The following is a 21,359-nucleotide window of genomic DNA, read 5'->3' on the forward strand; positions in this document are numbered from 1 at the left end:
CATTAGCTCCGGATGGGTCTAGACTAATGTCCGGTTAACCTGATCATTAGCGAGTCCTTTTGCAGTACCCTGGGGGCAGGTGCAGGGGTCGTTTTTTGAAATCAAATAAATTTTTTGCTATTAAAAACTTTTAGAGGTTAATTTTACCCTTTTCCCTTAGGGTGCAATAATTTTTGGCACTATTGTATATGTGTAGCTAATTAGATAGCATTATTTAACATTTTTAGGCAGTTTGGAAAAATTGTGCGCTTTTTTTTATATCTTAAAGGCGCAGTACATGTTTTTCTAAAAATTGTTTGATTCAATAAATAGTGTTTGACTATTGTGGTTATTACTAGTCTGTTCAACATGTCTGACATTGAGGAAACTCATTGCTCTATGTGTTTGGAAGCCATTGTAGAACCCCCTCTTTACACATTGTGTACCTCTTGTACTGAAAGGGCCTTACCTTGTAAAAAGCATATTTTAGGTAAAGAAAGTGTGCCTAAGGATGATTCTCAGTCTGAAGAGAATCAGGATATGCCATCCAATTCTCCCCAAGTGTCACAATCTTTAACGCCCACACAAGCGACGCCTAGCACTTCTAGTGCGTCTAATTCTTTTACTCTGCAGGAGATGGCTGCAGTTATGTCAACTACCCTTACAGAGGTATTATCTAAATTACCAGTGTTGCAGGGTAAACGCAGTAGGTCAGGTATTAATGTAAATACTGAATCCTCTGATGCTTTATTAGCTATTTCCAATGTACCCTCACAGTGCTCTGAGTTGGGGGTTAGGGAATTGCTGTCTGAGGGAGAACTTTCAGACCCAGGAAATGTGTTACCTCAGACAGATTTGGACGTGATGTCCTTTAAATTTAAGCTTGAACACCTCCGCCTGTTACTTCGGGAGGTTTTAGCGACTCTGGATGATTGTGATACTATTGTGATACCACCAGAGAAATTGTGTAAGATGGACAAATATCTAGAGGTGCTTACTTACACTGGTGTTTTTCCAGTTCCTAAAAGAAATTGTAAAAAAGGAATGGGATAGACCAGGTATACCGTTCTCTCCCCCTCCTAATTTTAATAAAATGTTTCCCATATCAGACACCATTCGGGATTCTTGGCAAACAGTCCCTAAGGTGGAGGGAGCTGTTTCTACCCTGGCTAAGCGTACAACTATACCTATTGAGGACAGTTGCGCTTTCAAAGACCCTATGGATAAAAAGTTAGAGGGTCTTCTAAAGAAATTAGTTATTCATCAGGGTTTTCTTTTACAACCTACGGCTTGCATTGTTCCAGTTACTACTGCAGCAGCTTTTTGATTTGATGCTCTAGAAGAGTCTTTGAAGGTTGAGACTCCATTAGATGACATTTTGGATAGAATTAAGGCTCTCAAGCTAGCTAATTCTTTTATTACTGATGCCGCTTTTCAAATTGCTAAACTAGCGGCGAAAAATGCAGGATTTGCCATTTTAGCGCGTAGAGCTATTGGCTCAAATCTTGGTCTGCTGATGTGTAATCAAAATCTAAGCTTTTATATATAAGCTCACTGTATAGATATAGAGTTTACACTACAGAATCTATGCTAAAGGCCTACTGTACCTTTTAATTTAAGACAAGAGCTGATTGTTTGTCTATACATTAAGCTGTTTATAATTGTATAATTAATATAAAATGAGGATTTCAAACAACTAATCTGTACTGTATATTAAGAAAGGATTATCTATCTTTGTTAAGTTGTGTCATTGCAAAAGTGAATTATTGTCTTTATATAGTTTTATACCTGTACGAGGTTGTTTTACAATTCGTGACTTGTAACCATTTGTCTTTGTTATATTCTCTAAAGATCCTCAATAAAAAACAGAATTTAAAAAAAAAAAAATCTAAGCTTTTAGCTATTCCTTTTAAGGGTAAGACCCTATTCAAGCCTGAATTGAAGGAAATCATTTCTGACATTACTGGAGGTAAAGGCCATGCCCTACCTCTGGATAAGTCTATTAAGATGAGGGATAAACAAAATAATTTCCGTTCTTTTCGAAACTTTAAAGGAGACCCTCTGCTTCCTCTTTCTCCACAAAGCAGGAAAGGAATTTTGCTCAATCCAAGTCAGTCTGGAGACCCAACCAGGCTTGGAATAAAGGTAAACAATCCAAGAAGCCCGCTGCTGCTACAAAGACAGCATGAAGGGGCGGCCCCCGATCCGGGACCGGATTTAGTAGGGGGCAGACTTTCTTTCTTTGCTCAGGCTTGGGCAAGAGACGTTCAGGACCCTTGGGCACTGGAAATCGTGACCCACGGGTATCAACTGGAATTCAAGGATTTTCTCCCAAGAGGGAGATTTAATCTTTCACGATTATCTGTAGACCAGATAAAAAGAGAGGCGTTCTTACGCTGTATAAAAGACCTCTCTACCATGGGAGTAATTTGTCCCGTTCCAAAACTGGAACACGGGCAGGGTTTTTACTCAAATCTCTTTGTGGTTCCCAAAAAAGAAGGAACTTTCAGACCCATTTTAGATCTCAAGTGTCTAAACAAGTTTCTCAGAGTCCCATCGTTCAAGATGGAGACTATACGAACAATCTTAACAATGATCCAGGAGGGTCAATATATGACTACCGTGGACTTGAAGGATGCATACCTTCATATCCCTATTCACAAGGATCATCATCAGTTCCTAAGGTTTGCCTTCCTGGACAAACATTATCAGTTCCTGGCTCTTCCCTTCGGGTTGGCCACAGCACCCAGAATCTTCACAAAGGTTCTAGGGTCTCTTCTTGCGGTTCGCAGATCGCGGGGCATAGCAGTGGCCCCTTATCTGGACAATATTCTGATTCAGGCGACAACTTATCATTTGACAAAATCTCACACAGACATAGTATTGTCTTTCCTCAGAACTCACGGTTGGAAGGTGAACATAGAAAAGAGTTCCCTTGGGGACTCTGATAGACTCGGTAGACATGAAAATATTTCTGATGGAGGTCAGAAAAACAAAGATTCTAAATACTTGCCGAGCACTTCAGTCCATTCCTCGGCCATTAGTGGCTCAGTGTATGGAGGTCATTGGATTAATGGTAGCGGCAATGGACATCATTCCGTTTGCCCGCTTTCATCTCAGGCCACTGCAGCTGTGCATGCTCAGACAGTGGAATGGGGACTATGCAAATTTATCTCCTCAGATAAATATGGATCAAGAGACCAGAGACTCTCTTCTTTGGTGGTTGTCGCTGGATCATGTTTCTGCAGACCCTCGTGGTTGATAGTGACAACGGACACCAGTCTTCTGGGCTGGGGTGCAGTCTGGGATTCCCTGAAGGCTCAGGGTGTTTGGACTCAGGTGGAGTCTCTACTTCCAATCAATATTCTGGAACTGAGAGCAATATTCAATGCGCTTCAGGCATGGCCTCAGTTGGCTTTGACCAAATTCATCAGATTCCAGTCGGACAACATCACGACTGTGGCATATATCAATCATCAGGGGGGAACAATCAGTTCCTTAGTGATGATAGAAGTATCCAAGATAATCCAATGGGCGGAGGCCCACTCTTGTTATCTGTCGGCAATCTACATCCCAGGAGTAGAAAACTGGGAAGCGGATTTTCTAAGTCGTCAGACTTTTCATCCGGGGGAGTGGGAACTCCATCCGGAGGTGTTTGCTTCATTGATTCATCAATGGGGCAGACCGGAACTGGATCTGATGGCATCTCGTCAGAATGCCAAGCTTCCACGTTACGGATCCAGGTCGAGGGATCCCCAGGCCGAAGTGATAGATGCCTTGGCAGTGCCTTGGTCGTTCAGCCTAGCTTATGTGTTTCCACCGTTTCCTCTCCTTCCACATGTGATTGTTCGAATCAAACAGGAGAGAGCTTCAGTAATCCTGATAGCGCCTGTGTGGCCACGCAGGACTTGGTATGCGGATCTAGTGGACATGTCATCTCTGCCACCATGGAAACTTCCTTTGAGACAGGACCTGCTCATTCAAGGTCCTTTCCTGCATCCTAATCTACATTCTCTGCAGCTGACTGCTTGGAGATTGAACGCTTGATTCTATCTAAGAGAGGATTCTCTGATTCAGTCATCGATACTTTGATACAGGCTCGAAAGCCTGTAACTAGAAAAATCTATCATAAGATATGGCGTAAATATCTTTATTGGTGTGAATCCAAGGGTTACCCATGGAGTAAAGTTCGGATTCCCAGGATTCGGTCTTTTCTCCAAGAAGGATTGGAGAAAGGGTTATCTTCAAGTTCCTTAAAGGGACAAATTTCTGCTTTGTCAATTTTGCTTCATAACTAGAATTAAGCCTGTATTTAGACCAATTACTCCTCCCTGGAGTTTGAATTTAGTTCTTCAAGGGGTTCCGTTTGAACCCATGCATTCCATAGATATTAAGTTGTTATCTTGGAAAGTTCTGTTTTTAGTTGCTATTTCTTCTGCTCGAAGAGTTTCTGAGCTTTCAGCGTTACAATGTGACTCGTCTTATCTTATATTTCATTCTGATAAGGTGGCTTTACGTACCAAACCTGGATTTGTTCCTAAAGTTGTTTCAAATAAGAATATTAATCAGGAAATTGTTGTTCCTTCCTTGTGTCCTAATCCTTCTTCTAAGAAGGAGTGTCTGTTACATAACTTGGACGTGGTCCGTGCCTTGAAGTTTTACTTGCAGGCGACTAAGGATTTCCGTCAATCATCTTCATTATTCATTGTTTATTCTGGAAAGCCTAGGGGTCAGAAAGCTATGGCTACCTCTCTTTATTTTTGGCTGAGGAGTATCATCCGCCTGGCATATGAGACTGCTGGACAGCAGCCTCCTGAAAGAATTACAGCTCATTTTACTAGGGCTGTGGCTTCCACATGGGCTTTTAAAAACGATGCTTCTGTTGAACAGATTTGTAAGGCTGCGACTTGGTCGTGTCTTCATACTTTTTCCAAATTTGATACTTTTGCTTCTTCTGAGGCTGTTTTTCGGAGAAAAGTTCTTCAAGCAGTGGTGCCTTCCGTTTAGGTCTCTGTCTTGTCCCTCCCTTTCATCCATGTCCTGTAGCTTTGGTATTGTATCCCACAAGTAAGGATGAAATCCGCGGACTCGTTGTATCTTTTAGAAGAAAAGGAAATTTATGCTTACCTGATAAATTGATTTATTCTACGATACGACGAGTCTACGGCCCTCCCTGTCATTTTAAGACAGATTATATTTTTTATTTACAACTTCAGTCACCTCTGCACCTTTTAGCTTTTCCTTAATCTTCCTAAAACCTTCGGTCGAATGACTGGGGGTGGAGGGAAGGGAGGAAGGAACTATATATACAGCTCTGCTGTGGTTTTCTTTGCCACTTCCTGTTAGCAGGAGGATAATATCCCACAAGTAAGGATGAAATCCGTGGACTCGTCGTATCGTAGAAGAAATCAATTTATCAGGTAAGCATACATTTCCTTTTTTTAACAATTCCCCTCAATTTCGTGTTGATTATCTCAACACCCAGCTGAACACTATTTCCATATTTGGATAAAATGTATTCACGCATCACTCGAAACTAACACACTTCAGCTCCTAGCATCTAACTCGCATGAATACCGCCAACATGGTAAGCATGGTCCACACACTTGCAGGTTTCGATATGCCCGGACATGCAGATACAAGTCTGTATCTGTACCAACCTGATAGATCACTCTTCACTGTTGCTAATATCAAATGTAATAACATTTTAGACCTAATTGAAAAACATAATTATTGTAAAATACAGTTCATTTTTACTAAAAAAAAAATTTATGCTTATATTACATCTGTTAATTTCTCAAAATGCATGAATAAAGTAGGCTTTCCCCCAAAATTCTATTAGCCCCCCAAACCTGTGCTCATATTTTTTACAGCAGAATGCTACCATAGAAGACTTATATCTGTGAAAATGTCAGGTTTCCCACCAGAGATAATCAGCACAAAATTGATGGGAAATTTAAAAAAAAATTGCACTTTCTCACCCTCATAAGAAAAAAAATTAGAACTCTCAAACCTGAAATGTCCTGCATTCACACTATACTTGCCTATATACCCACTAAAAAAATGTAGGACTGAGACTCGAACCTAATAGTGGATCTTTCAGTTATCTTGATCATTACATTAGGACTTAAGTTCTAAGTCTAGGGAACAAGAATGTGTAAAATGTTTATATTGTTACATGTACCTTGTAATGTGCTCTAGGCATCGTTTTTTGTTTCAAGGAGCTAGGAGAATCCTGAGCAGAGATATTGAGGTTTCCATAAACATTGGTATAACCAAAATTTGTCGTGCACCATGACATAAATTTGGCCGTCGTGGTTATTCCAAGTAAAATAAAATGAAAACTGGTGGTTTTATAATACCAATACATAGAGGTAATCACTTGAGCCACACATTGGACCACACACATACACACACATACTATATTTTCCATGAAAGATACATGAAATTAGTTTCAAATTACTATAAACAGGAGGATAAACACAGCAAACACCCAGTGCAGCTGATCTTACTGTGATCATACACAGCACTGGACTGGGTGAGATGTTGGGGGCAAATGGATTTTTGTATTATTTAGTCTGACTGCAGTTTTCATATTTTTGCACTGTGTGTAGGAAGTGGTGTATGTTTAACTAAATAATGCAAACTTGCAAACAATATATTCTCTACAGTAGTTGCCAAGTAACCCCCCCCCCTTTTTTTTTTTTTCAACAACAAACCAGCACAGCTCCTTACTTGGTGTGGAGGAGCTGTTTGTGTTTTTTCTTCTGATTTGTGGCAGTTTAAACATTGATCACTCAGAGAAGGTGCAGCAAGAAGTCCCTGCCTAAACCTGCTCTAAGTGATCAAGCAAAGTACTTGCTGCGTGCACAACCTCACTGGCAGCTCCTCCCCAGTAAATTGTGTCACACATGCACCAGCTCAGATGCAACACTCCAAATCTCCTGGAGGGGAAATTTCCAGGGACAAAAAATATCCAGGGACATACAACAAAATCCAGGGACTGTCCCTGGAAGTTGGGGACTGTTGACAACTATGCATACATTGCACAAACTTCTTTAACAAACAATACAACAGTTGTCTTCCACAAATGGTGAGGAGATCCTTGCCCTAGTGCTCAATCAGTGGTAGATGCACTTTTGTACAAAATGAGCTACAGTTTGTAAAGCTCTCAAGCTTGCAATCTAAAGCAGAAAGTGATGTATTGCCTAGAAAAAGTGTCAAGCGAGAGCTGTAGCAGAGAGAGATAACAAAAGCGTTTTGTGTGATAAAATAGTGAGTCATGAGTCAGATGAAGTGATAATTACATGTCCTATTAATTAAAGGAGTGGCTATATAAATTAGTAAATGATAGGGTGGAAGATGCTTAGAGTTGTCTTTCTTTCTGCTGGGGAGTGAGATGTCTGGCTGTTTAAAGATGAGAGTGAAAATGCAGAGTTTTATGGTGAGAAAGTGTAATAGAGTTGAGCTGATAAGACAGAGTAAGAGACAGAGAGAAGTTTTTAAATGTAAACAACAAATTTTGAAATATTTTCACACCTTGCTTGATTTAAGAGAGAGACAGTGATGCTACCTTCCTGGGATTTAAAAGGTTTATCTGCATTTCTTGCTGGGGAGTGAGATATATTTATTTATTTGAATGTATATAAATCAGGGGTTGAAATATATCACAAAATGCTACTAGTTCTAGTTTAGCAGTACACTATACATTTTAGAGTCACTATTTGCTAAACTTAAATACAGTTTTGCACATTTCATTTTTGTTGTTGTTGGGTGCAATACAATGATTGTCTTTATGCAGATTTCTAACTTATAAATGAAAATAGGTGCATATAGTTTTATTTATTATTTAGTGTTGTTTGATCTGTTGCATTATACAGTTATAAAGAAGAAAAACAAAATCAATATTAAGCACAAAAGAACCAATATAATATATGTAATAATGCATATAAAGCCTAAAACTGTTAAAAGCACATTACCTAAAATACGCAAAATAAACATTCCTCTATTTGTGCAAAACTTGTAACAAACTATTCCAGTATGTGAGTAGGAAGACTCTGCACAGAAAGTGTTGACTCACTGTGTTTTTAAAGGGACAATGAAGTCCAAAAAAACTTTAATGACTCAAATAGGGCATGTAATTTTAAACAACTTTCCAATTTGCTTTTATCACCAATTTTGCTTTGTTTTCTTGGTATTCTTAGTTGAAAGCTAAATCTAGGTAAACTGATATGCTAATTTCTTAGACCTTGGTGTCCATAGGTATTTGATCTATACAGCATTTATATCACCAATGTATTGGCCTCTAATCTTTGGCTGAATTCTTTACACTCTAGATTGTAGGTATTCTGATCTGAACAATGACCTGTGTATGCATATTTTATGTGTGTGAAGAGAGCATTCATTATGCATTAAAGGTTTATACTAAACCCATTTTTTTCTTTAATGATTCAGATAGAGCATGCAATTTTAAGCAACTTTCTAATTTATTCCTATTATTACTTTTTCTTCATTCTCTTGCTATCTTTATTTAAAAAGAAGGAATGTAAATCTTAGGAGATTGCACATTTTTGTATCAGAACCTGGGTTACGCTTATTGTAGCCACCAATAAGCAAGTGCTATCCAGGGAGCTGAACCTAAAATGGGCCGGCTCCTATGCTTTACATTCCTGCTTTTAAAATAAAGATAGCAAGAGAACAAAGACAATTTGATAGTAGGAGTAAATTAGAAAGTTGCTTAAAATTGCATGCTCTATCTGAATCATGAAAGAAAAAAAATTTGGTTTAGTCCGTTTAATTGTATAGGCAAACAGCTGCTCTTGTAATGGAATTGATAGAGATAGAAAATGACACCAAAAACACTCAAGTTGGGTTTGACATTTGCATATAGCAAACGCTAATAGATTGGTATTCGGATTGTTACTATGTTATAGAGTACCTCAGTGTCCTTAATGTTATTTTTAGCTAAAAGCAACAATTCCTATTGGTTGTCTAAATGTAAACGCACCAGGAATGGAAGCTCAAATGAGAATGAAGACTGTTCCATAGCTGTCAGGATTTCAATATAAACAAGTTACCTTTTAATGATTGAGAACTTACTATATATATATATATAAACATAATGAATGGGTCTTTAAATTCTTAAACAGCCATAAGATACATTATTAATGAAGTAGAACATTATTCAATGTCTGCATTAGAATCTTCATTTTATTTTTTCTGTTGCAGTGAAACCAAAGATCAGTTGTACAGTTTGCATCAGGAAATTCAGGGGTTATCTGTACCTGGCCTCCTCCAGCTGTATGAGAAGTTGCTTGATAATATGTCACATGACTTTCGTGCTCAGAGACTCAACATTGAAAAGCTGGAATTTGTTCTCAAAAGGTTTGTTTTTGACAAACGCTCCAAAGCTGGTTGTGAGAACCATATCTGCTGCTTCTGTCATAGATCTCAATGCCTCCCTCCACTTACCTTTCCTGCTGAGTAACTATGACAACTCAAGTGGGCATGAAGAGCAGGGAGCCTGACACTTTGATGTGTGTACGTAGTTAGGGACATTGTTACAGATGCCATGTCAACAGAGCTGCATGAGACAGGAAAAAAGCAGGATATAGGAACAGACAATAGTATATCTCTTATAATTATGTGCTAGACAGTGTACACCAGTAGGAATCTGTAAGTACATATATTCATCCAATTCTCTTCATATTCTGTCTGTCTTGTATATATCATATTCTACATATACCACTATAGTCTTACTCACTATCATGCACACTACCACCTCAACAAAAACAACATTTGACTCAGTACAATGATTCATTACAATTAAGTAAAAAAAATGTTAAAACATGTTGACAAAGGTATTTGATATTTAATTGCCAGTAAGACTAGTGATTGACTAGCCACACTTTTTAGGATCCAGATAAACTTTAATATACACAGGTTTGTATAGAATATGCCAAAATGTCAGTAGGCAGTAAAAAAAAATATATACAACATTTTAGTATTTGCAGGATTTTTGTTGTGTTTGCGTATATATATATATATATATATATATATATATATATATATATATATATATATATATATATATACACACACACATAATATATCAGGTATGCCCTAATTTGATTTGCCAGCACTATTGGCACATGTAAATAGGTAGCTTCTGTGCTAAAAAGATGTCATTTCTGTATTTTGTTAGTTTATAAAGGACCTTCCTGGTGCAGTAATTCTTTAGTTATTCTAGTAAGTGTTTCTAATTTTCTCTTATATTTTGCTAAATTTTCTAAATGAATCTACAGAACTGAGGAGACCACAGCTATGCAGATAGCAGAAATGGAAGAAGACCTGCAAAATCACCTGACCAAGGTGGAATATCGGATACGCGAGGAGGTAGGCCAAACCGTTTTGCATTGCTTATCTTAGTTATGTCACCTTTCTTTGTTTTCCTATTCCTGCACATTATTATGTGGAACATTCATGCATCCTGGTTCTGTTACATCAATAGGGATTTCTCATTTAGTTTTAAATTTACATAAATGTTTGGCAAAGAGCAACTTAATATTCAAATAATAAAACATTAATAAGTGCTAAATAGTCTTCATGTGACTGACACTGTAGTTTTGGTTATTTGATTTACATATTTTCTGACAGGATGTGTAGAACAAATGCAAGGGAATTAAAATGATACCATAGATAATGTTTAAAAGTGACATTTCCTGTTTGGTACAGGGCCTTTTTTATTAGCTTGTCTAGTATAATTTTAATTCTTCTCTTTATTATTGTAAACAGTTGCATAGTATTGACATTGTTCACTGCCCTGCCCAATGGCAAGTATATTTACATAAATGTTAAAGCACAGTGTGGAGAATAAAGACATTTATATATAGCAGTACATGTCAAGCCACTCTAGGAATGGGTTTTAAGATTGTGCTGTGCCTTTTTCTTCATGTCCAAGTTACATGATCTCTGCAGAATACCACAACAATACTGCAATGGATGTATCTTCACTGCACTTATATCTCACTACAGTGTTACTTCCTTCTCTGTGTGCATTAGCTTCAACCAGAGACATTGCAACAATTTTGTATTTATAATCCTATTTTAATAGTAGCTGACCTACTTTACACAAGGCCCTAGTGCCTACTTTACACAAGGCCCTAGTGCCTAATTTTTTTTGCGGTATTTTAGGAGTAATCAATATTAATAATAAACATGCTGCACTGTATAATTTTGAGGATAGATGATAGACGGATGATCAGTGGGGAAAAAGGATGCCCAAACATATATGTTGTCACTTTATGGCAATCCACTTTAAGTAGGTGACGGCTCAAGATAGGGATGAACAAATACTTTGCCATATTTATTTGAAATAAATTTGGCTGCATTAGTTCTCAACAAACTTAAATTGATAGTGTAGTGTTACCAGGTATCTATTGTACCTGCTGAAGTGCATTAAATTGTTTTCAAATAGCTCATATCAGTTGAGTATGCAAGAGAGAGGTACTAAAATGTTCTTTCTAAGTATTGGGCTTTGTATATACAGACAGAGATAAGAGATGGAAGCTTTTGTGTTTATAGAGATAAGATAAGGAAATCTGCCCTCCCTACAAGCTAAGCCAATTTGAATGGATTGTGGGTTCAAAGAGCAAAAACAGCTATGTCAAAAATCAAAACTAAACCCAAATGAGCAATTTTCCATACAGTTTATAGCTTGTAGATAGTATAACAAGTCATTAGTAAAATTTTAATTAATGGGAAACCATTTTTTTTTTACAGAGCACTATTTCTGTAACCTTTCTTTATAGAAGGTGACATTTAAATATTAACATTCAAATGGTGATTCACATAGACTTCCATTTAAATCTTATTAGGTTGATATTGAAATGTAATACGTGAATGTTCATAGATTAGTTTCTAAAAGTCGAATGCTGACATTCATTTTGTAAAATTATTTAAATGGCAGAACATTTCATTTTCCATTATGTAAAACTGCAACCACTGATTCCTTTTTTTTTTTTTAATATATATTTTTGTTAGAGAAATCAGCAGATACGTTTACAAAATGCTTCAAAAATTTCAATCCAAAGGAAAGAATACATACAGTGCATAAAAAGTAAACACAAGTCCAAAAAAGTTCATATCAAACCATAGTTTAAAATAAAAAATAATCTAATATATTTTGTTGTAGCACCCTTAATCCTTCTAACATAACAATACACAATGAATAATAAACAATTCAATGACTTCTTCCTAGGTTTGCTCTAAGTAAAATTAATTTCTCAAGATGAAAGCACATTGTTTAGCATTGGTAATATTGACTATTAAATATCTTATAAAAGTATATTGTATGCCTATGAATGCCGATCCTCCCTTGCTTGTAAAAACCTGTCTAGCTTTTTAAAAAAAAACCTTAGTTACTAAGTTTTTGTATCTTTGCCCTTTTTACTGGATTTACCCCTCATAAAATTGACCTGTCAGATTTTGGCATGGTAACATCACCTTGTAATTACAAGACTTTTCTGTAGTCTTTCAATAAATTACCATAATAATGTAATGGGAAAACTGTCATTAGATAAACCCACTATTTTCAGAGTTAAATCGCTGAAAAAATAGTGAAAATCTATAATGAAAGCATATTGTAGCGCCCTGTGATGCAGACTAATGGTTTTGTGTAGCATAGGCTGTATACACCTCAGTCTGTAATCACTAGTGAAACTCTTGGCTCATATCTATCTCATACATTATCATTGTCAGTACTAGCTATTTCTGTCAAATCTCATGGGAGTTAGTTATAACTTTCATGATTTAAATAGAGCCTACAGTTTATAGTGTTTTCGCTCCTCTCCATTAAAGCATAACTAATTAGACTAAGGAGGACTTGTCTTGTGAACTGTATGTATAAAATTATTGGAAATATTATTGCAAACACAGCTGCCATGTAATGCTTTAGACATATAAACATATCTATGCTCTCAATGAAAGAAGCTAAGTTTCAACAATGTGACTGCTAATAGAGTGGATCATTTTAATCAAGGTTTTATATATGTTTGTTGCCTAATAACAGAATACACAGTAATGAAGGCTTGTGTTTTAAATTGGTGGCCATTTTTAATAGGATCATTGTCAGTTCACTTGGCAAGTTTTTTTTTTAAATTTTATTCTAAAAGTAGGGACCGAAGACAATCTGTGAAGGTTTAATGCAATGCCCTTTATCTTCTTTTAACCTCACCTACTACGTTACTATAGCAACTTTGAGCGTTCATTGGTTAAATTAATAATATTAATACCAACAGAAAGATTTCTTTATTGAATTAGTATAATTACATAATGTGTGACCAGAGAGAATGTAATAGCAGCTGTAGCTATACCAGACAAGTCAGCACTTGGGTTGATAATTAATTGTTACTGAACCTCTTCTGTTTTGCTCCAGGACCAGCAAAAGCTTGAAGCTGCTCTCCAGGACATACAGAGGAAACATGAGCTGGAACTATCTTCCCTTCAAGCAACAATTGACAGGATGGCAAAGGTAAACATTACCCACTGCAGAGTAGTGTTTGCATCTATAGAACTACCAGCTTTTAATACTGGATCTCATCTCTAGTCCAGCGGTACCTCAGAGACTGAATCTCTTCTCTAGTCCAGCAGTACCTCAGAGACTGGATTTCTTCTCTAGTCCAGCGGTACCTCAGAGACTGGATTTCTTCTCTAGTCCAGCAGTACCTCAGAGACTGGATTTCTTCTCTAGTCCAGCAGTACCTCAGAGACTGGATTTCTTCTCTAGTCCAGCGGTACCTCAGAGACTGGATCTCTTCTCTAGTCCAGCGGTACCTCAGAGACTGGATCTCTTCTCTAGTCCAGCGGTACCTCAGAAACTGGATCTCTTCTCTAGTCCAGCGGTACCTCAGAGACTGGATCTCTTCTCTAGTCCAGCGGTACCTCAGACTGGATCTCTTCTCTAGTCCAGCGGTACCTCAGAGACTGGATCTCTTCTCTAGTCCAGCGGTACCTCAGAGACTGGATCTCTTCTCTAGTCCTGCAGTTCTAAACTTCACTGTTATACATATTATCGGTAACTGCTGAATAATGTTCTGCCTCACCATTAAATACTATGAAAAATGAGCAAATTCTAAACAATTTTTTGATGCTCTATATCTTGTGAATACTTAATCATCATTATTTCAGCAAAATTACCTCAAATGATCCCTCTGAAGACTAAATGGTCATGTTATTTTGGCCAGCCATATCTTATTTTATTATTATCAGGTATTTGTAGAGCGCCAACAGATTCCGCAGTGCTGAATTATTTCTATTTTACTTTTACTTTTTTCATGAAAAATGTGAAGTGAAAGCTAATATATATTTAAACTAGTACACTTCTATAATTTTTGTTCTTTGTGTGCACTTCCTACTAATACTCATCTGCATATAGTCACGTCCTACTAATGCTCATCTGCATATAGTCACTTCCTACTAATCCTCATCTGCATATAGTCACTTCCTACTAATGCTCATCTGCATATAGTCACTTCCTACTAATGCTCATATGCATATAGTCACTTTCTACTAATGCTCATATGCATATAGTCACTTCCTACTAATGCTCATATGCATATAGTCACTTCCTACTAATGCTCATCTGCATATAGTCACTTCCTACTAATACTCATCTGCATATAGTCACTTCCTACTAATGCTCATCTGCATATAGTCACTTCCTACTAATGCTCATCTGCATATAGTCACTTCCTACTAATGCTCATCTGCATATAGTCACTTCCTACTAATGCTCATCTGCATATAGTCACTTCCTACTAATGCTCATCTGCATATAGTCACTTTCTACTAATGCTCATATGCATATAGTCACTTCCTACTAATGCTCATATGCATATAGTCACCCCACCCTGTTATTAAAAAGCATGCAATTTAAAAAAACCTTTTATCCCTAGTGCATATTTAGCGGGCACACTACCTGGCTGATTTTACTGACCACCTGGTTAAAGTTAAATTAATATTAAAAGCCAATATTCAGATATAATTTGCTGATATTAAATGTTGTTTTTATGTTTGTTGCTTAAATGATCATTTAATCCAATTTATTTTAAATTATGCTATTCATTTGTGCTTTGGATAGCTTAAAGTGATGGTAAATCAGAGCTTTAAAAAAACACTAGGATTTACCATCGCTAAAAATAATGTTGAATTTAATTTATTTATAAAAGGGTGCTAAACTCACTCTGTCTGTGCTGCGGCAGCTCGCTAAAATCAGAGCCTCCGGCTGCCCACGGCGCAGTGCTCTTCTACCAATCAGGTGACGTTTCCACCTCTAAACCAATAACCGTGCTACCATACAGAACACTGTCAGATGACACACACGGCTGTAGAAATGTCACTTAAAACATGTAAACAATAGATAATAATTAAGTCCTAGTGTTTTTAACAATAAATACCCACAAGAAATAACATTTGCATATAGAGCTTGTTTGTTAACATAATTTAATCTGCACCTTGCTTAGTGTATAGTGTATTTGCACAGATATGTGTCTTGCACCATTACTCTAATAAATCTGTTTGCGATATGATCCAAATGGCACAGACTGTGGCCATTTCTGGCATTCGTTTCACTAATGAATGTTGAATTCTGAATATTTGCACATCCTTAGTGAAAATATGAAACTTTAAATCTGCATACCTCGCTGCTCCTTAAAGGTTTTTTTGCCGTAATAGCATGGATCTTGCCTCCAGCGGCAAGACTGCGCTATTACAACCTCCCTCCCTCCTGCAGGCCTCCTGTAACTGTACGGTCTACCTGTTGGCAGCAAGAGACCTTCTATCAAAAGCACACGCGTACTGGGTTACATCGCTGGTCGTTAAGGGTTTAGGGACATTAAACAATAAAAATATATTTTACTAGCATAGTATATATTGAGATTATTCACTGCCTCCCTCTAGCCATGTTGAAATCTAACGTTCCCGGCATTCAAATACTCAGCTCAAATGTGACTGCACATGTGTAGCAAATCTCTCTCAGATGCCTAAAGTGAAACTTAAGTTCCAAATCTGCAGTCTCCATAATTAGATGGGGTGCTTGATAAGGTAATGTAGCGCTTGTATGCATTGCCTGTCTTTAGGGAGGATTATTACATTTTGTTTGTTTTGCATTTACATTTACCAAGTACTTAAATGAACAGTAAAGTCAAAATATACTTTATACTTTCATGATTCAGATAGAGCATGCAATTTTAATCAAATGTACAATTTACTTCTTTTTTTAAATTTGCTTCATTCTCTTGGTATCCTTTGTTGAAAGCCATACCTATAGGTAGACTCAGGAGCAGCAATGTACTACTGGGCTCTAGCTACTGATTGGTGGCTTCACAAATTTACCCTTTGTCATTGGCTCACCTAATGTATTCAGCTAGCTCCCAGTAGTACATTTCTGCTCCTTCAACAAAGGATGCCAAGGAAATGAAGCAAATTACTAAAATACTAAACGTAAATTTGAAAGTTGTTTAACATTGTATGTTATTATTTCTAAATCATGAAACAAAGAAATATGGGTTCTACGTCACTTTAAATCCTATGAATATCTTGTGGTTTGTTTGTTTTTTGGTATAGACCTAAATTCTATACATGTGCATTTGTCTATTTCTGAAGGAAACAAATGCCGAAGGTGGCAGCTGCCAGTGGCATTTGCATATTTTTGGAGCCGGATTTCTTCTTCTGAAAATCTAACTCTCTAACATTTGTGCTAGGGATGCACCGAAATGAAAATTCTGTACCGAAACCGATACCAAAAATTCAGGATGCCCCTGGCCGAAAACCGAAACGAAACCGAAATAGTTTTTTTTTTTTTTTTAACTACAGTGTGTGTGTAGCTGAGAGCTTGTAGGCGGGAAAGCTCCAACAAATGGGTGTGGTCACTTGTACCGTAGGGCGTGATCTGCAATGAAACTGGTGGAGCTCTACAAGGGAGAGCGTGGTTATAGCCAGACAACAATACGAGGTGGACATGTGTTTTGTTTTTGGGTGTAGTTATCCGTGCAATAGGCGTGGCTGCACCTCTCATCGTATCTCTGCCTAGTTCCTGGTTTGGGTCTCACACTGACCCGTCAGATTATATGTCCGGAGCCCCAAATGGAGTCTGCCTGTCACCTATCACCAGGACCACCGGACTTAGCTATGACCTTACGTGCAAGGTGGTTCTAGAAAGTTACTGGGCTTTTTTGTATACACTGGTGGGTGCTAATTTGTACCAACTGTGTGCGAGCTTGGGGCTTATGCATATATAATGTGCACGCATATTTGCCTCAAGCAAATAGAATGTCTACGCACAAGAGGCTGATGTATGCGCACTGTATATAAGGCTTATACATATTCACTGTGTGCTTAGGGCTGTGTCTCATAATATCAAGTGTTTATAAACATGTTGCTTATCCTCCTTTGAATACTGTATTCAGAACTTTGGTTTCCTTCAAAAAAAAAAAAAAAAAAGGGCACTGCTGGTTTCAAATATCATCATGTCATGGTACTTATGTGTGTGCTCTGTGTGCCATGCCAGTGCTGTGCTGCTCACCTTATGCTAAGGATAGACATGTAACTCAATAGAACAGGGGAGGGCTGTACATTTTTAGCCATTTTGGTCCTCTTTGGGCCGAAATTGGAATTGCACATACTCGGCGGCCCAAATTTTGGTGCATCACTAGTATTATTCTTTATTTAGTTCTGTGTAACAGAATCAGATTTAACCATTTTTTTTTTATTTAACCAATTGTGAAAATAAAGTTTAGTCCTAGAAAACTATTATTATATGCAAAACAGTAAGTCAAGTAATGAACTCAAACAGCAGCTCTAAGCTGGCATCAAATTTGAAATATGCTACACAATAATTTTACCGAAAATAAAAGGCAAAAAAAACGAAAACCGAAATAACAAAAAATTCCATTTTCGGCCGAAACTTTCTGCGGCCGAAATTTCGGTGCATCCCTAATTTGTGCAAATCCAGATCTTAGTGTGTTTCACTTTCACAAGAAGAAATCCGGCTCTGATAATAATAGCAAAAAAACCTCCCTTCAGCATTCATTACCTCCCAAAATAGACAAACGCACATGTCTACTAAACGCCATTTCAATTGAATATAAAATCTCTGTCCACCAAATTGTTTTCTTTTCTCCCTAAGCATAGTCGACATGACTGTACTTGATTATTTTTTTTTATTATTATTTTCAGAACAAAGAAAAGCTGAAGGCAGTTGAATCCAAAGAAGAAAGCACAAAGCTGAAAAACCAAATATTTGACCTTTCACAGGTAAATCTTTTTAATTTTTTTTCAACTTAGAGTTATGAATGCTGGTCTGCAAGAATGCTCAGAGAGAATATAACACCTATAACTTTTATACTTGTAAATGGAGAGACAAATTGGGGTGAAATGAGACAAATTTGAATAAATTTGTTCTGTATTAATATTTTAAAAAAATTAAAATAGGATAATTTTAGACAATGCTGTAGGCAAAACTAGAACACTAATCTTAGATTCAGAACATCCATGTTTGATTAAGTTTTTCCAGCTCTCTACTGAGCATACCCTTTTAATTTAGTTACTGCGTCAAGGCTTTTTTAAATATTGTGTTAGCAAGTGTGACAAAAAGAAAACATAACGTTCCAGAGAGCCAGGCCTAATCTTCCTCTGTCAGGCTCTGAGATAAATAGAAGGCAGCTAGTTAGGCAAAAATGGCTTTATTAAAATATAGCTAAAATATGGAAAAGCTTAACCAAGATCTGCTGTGAACCTAAACAGTTTGTATTACCATGGATGGAATTGGATTCTAAATAAAATTCTCTAGCTCTGTGCATAAAGCCTCTGTGTATACCAACATGCTTAAAGGGATAGCAAAGTCAAACTTAAACTTTCATGATTCGGATCGAGAGTGCAATTTTAATCAACTTTCCAATTTGCTTCTCTTATCAAATTTGCTTCGTTCTCTTGGTATCACAATTGTATAGTGTTGCAAAACACTGCTGCCAAAGAGTAGTACAGAAACATGAACACTCCTGAGCTCTTATGAGCCTACCTACTTTTACTCTTCAATAAAAGATACCAAGAAAAACAAAGCAAATTTGATATCAGAAGTAAATTAGAAAGTTGTTTAAAATTGCATGTTCTATCTGAATCATGAGAGTTTAAGTTTAACTTTACTGTCCCTTTAACCACACCCCTTTGTTAAAGGGACACTGAACGCAATTTTTTTTCATTCGTAATTCAGAGCATGAAATTTTAAGCAGCTTTCTAATTTACTACTATTATCAAATTTTCTTCATTCTCTTGGTTTCTTTATTTGAAATGCAAGAATGTAAGTTTAGATGCCGGCCTGTTTTTGGTGAACAACCTGGGTTGTTCTTGCTGATTGGTGGATAAATTGATCCACCAATAAAAAAGTGTTGTCCAGAGTTCTGAACCCCCCAAAAAACTTAGATGCCTTCTTTTTCAAATAAAGATAGCAAAAGAATGAAGAACAATTGATAATATGAGTAAATCAGAGGGTTGCTTAAAATTGCATGCTCTATCTGAATCACAAAAGAAACCATTTGGGTTCAGTGTCCCTTTAAGCATTTTTTGTGAAAAGAACATGTTTATAGTAATGTTAGTTTACTGGGGCCCATATGTAGCGATAAAACTGGTGCAAATATTAACCTAAGGGTGGTGCACTTCCTACATTAATCCATCACTCTCTTCTGAGCCTATAGAGAACTTTGATCTGGCAACTGTCACTACACCAAAAAAATCAGTAAATCTGAAAATGGTTACTGGTGTTTGCCATTACCATTGCTGTTTTATAATCCTAATAAAGAGGTGTGGAGACTTCAAAAATATTTACTCATCCAAGAGACAATAGCGATAGCACTGTCTACTTGCCAGCTTGACAATCTACTTGTCCTGATGCATAAAATAATTTAAAGTCCAAAATTAAAATCCAGCGCCCTCACTGAAGTGCATGTTGCCGGTGTCCGCCAACACCACAAAACAAGTCGTATTTTTGTAAGCATGGCTTTATAATAGAAAAAATAAATAAAAAAAAATAAAGTTGTGCTGCTGCAATTCTGTTTGTTCTTGGTATAAAATCATTTTAACAAGGATGTGAATGTTTAAATAAATTGTTTATTGAGCAGCCCGGTGACCCTTCAAACAATGATTGCAATGTGGCCTAGGGGCCAAGGTATAGAGTGCAACTGTAATGAGCAGACAAAAACAATTATAGCTGGATATGCAGATACACCCTAGGCGGGGAGCGGAATTGAACTTGTTATTGTCAGCTGTCTTTAAATAAAAATATGGCAAGACTGTGTGTGACCTACTCTTTATTCCTTTTCAGCCATTCAAAATAAATCTGTACCCAAAGCCTCTGTCAGTTACATCAGAAATCATATGATGCTTCTGGCTCAGCTAAGAGAGACGTCCCTTTATATTTTTTTATTTTTATAAGGCTGTGCATTTAAATAAATGTGTGTATTTTAACTTTTTTATTATTGCAGAAGTTTGAATTATATTTTATCACTGCAGATATCTGACTCATATTTTATATCCTTATTAAGAGGCGTAAAATCTACTGTGCACAGAGAGAGTGTAAGAGTTGTTTGTATCATATATTTTATTTAGGTACATATTATTGAAGGAAATCCATTCAGACAGGCCCATTTATCAAGCTCCGTATGGAGCTTGAAGGGCCGTGTTTCTGGCGAGTCTGATGGACCGCTGCTCCATAACCCTGTCCGCCTGCTCTGAGCAGGCGGACAGGAATCGACGGAAATCAACCAGAACGAATACGATCGGGTTGATTGACACATCCCTGCTGGCGGCCGATTGGCCACGAGTCAGCAGGGGGCGGCGTTGCACCAGCAGCTCTTGTGAGCTGCTGGTGCGATGTTAAATGCGGAGAGCGTATTGCTCTCCGCATTTAGCGAGGTCTTGCGGACCTGATCCGCAGTGTCGGATCAGGTCCGCAAGACCTTTGATAAATTGGGGCCAGAGTGTTTTGTTGTGCTTCCATTTCCGTTCTCTTTGGCTCTGTAGCACAGAGATTGCATAATTCTGTATTTGAGGAAAGTACCTATTAATCTTGTCATATGAGGGTCCCAGCGCAACACTACTTTGACTTTTAAAACCTGTGGGCCACTCTTTCATGCACATACACGCCTCAGTTGACATCCTTTGGTTTATAGTGTCTTTCAGCCACATGCTCATATCAGGTCTTGGGCAATACTCTTGGTTCCTCAGGCATTATATACCACAGGTCCACTATACGTGCATATATCAGACCTGCAGCCTCTCTTTAAGCCACATGCCATTATATATTTGTATTTGTGTCCACTGTCTTTGCA

At 37.3% G+C, this 21,359-nt stretch overlaps 1 protein-coding gene across 1 annotated transcript in view; it reads left to right on the plus strand.

Moving 5' to 3' along the window:
• LOC128664551 (ras and EF-hand domain-containing protein-like) overlaps window positions 1-21,359 on the plus strand; it is a 185,260-nt gene that overhangs the window by 61,175 nt on the left and 102,726 nt on the right. The window contains 4 exon segments of the mRNA XM_053719368.1: window positions 9,208-9,363; window positions 10,284-10,374; window positions 13,415-13,510; window positions 18,214-18,291. Coding sequence (XP_053575343.1) covers window positions 9,208-9,363; window positions 10,284-10,374; window positions 13,415-13,510; window positions 18,214-18,291 — 421 coding nt within the window.

This window comes from Bombina bombina, chromosome 6, assembly GCF_027579735.1.
Source record: "Bombina bombina isolate aBomBom1 chromosome 6, aBomBom1.pri, whole genome shotgun sequence".
NCBI classification, from domain to species: Eukaryota; Metazoa; Chordata; class Amphibia; order Anura; family Bombinatoridae; genus Bombina; species Bombina bombina.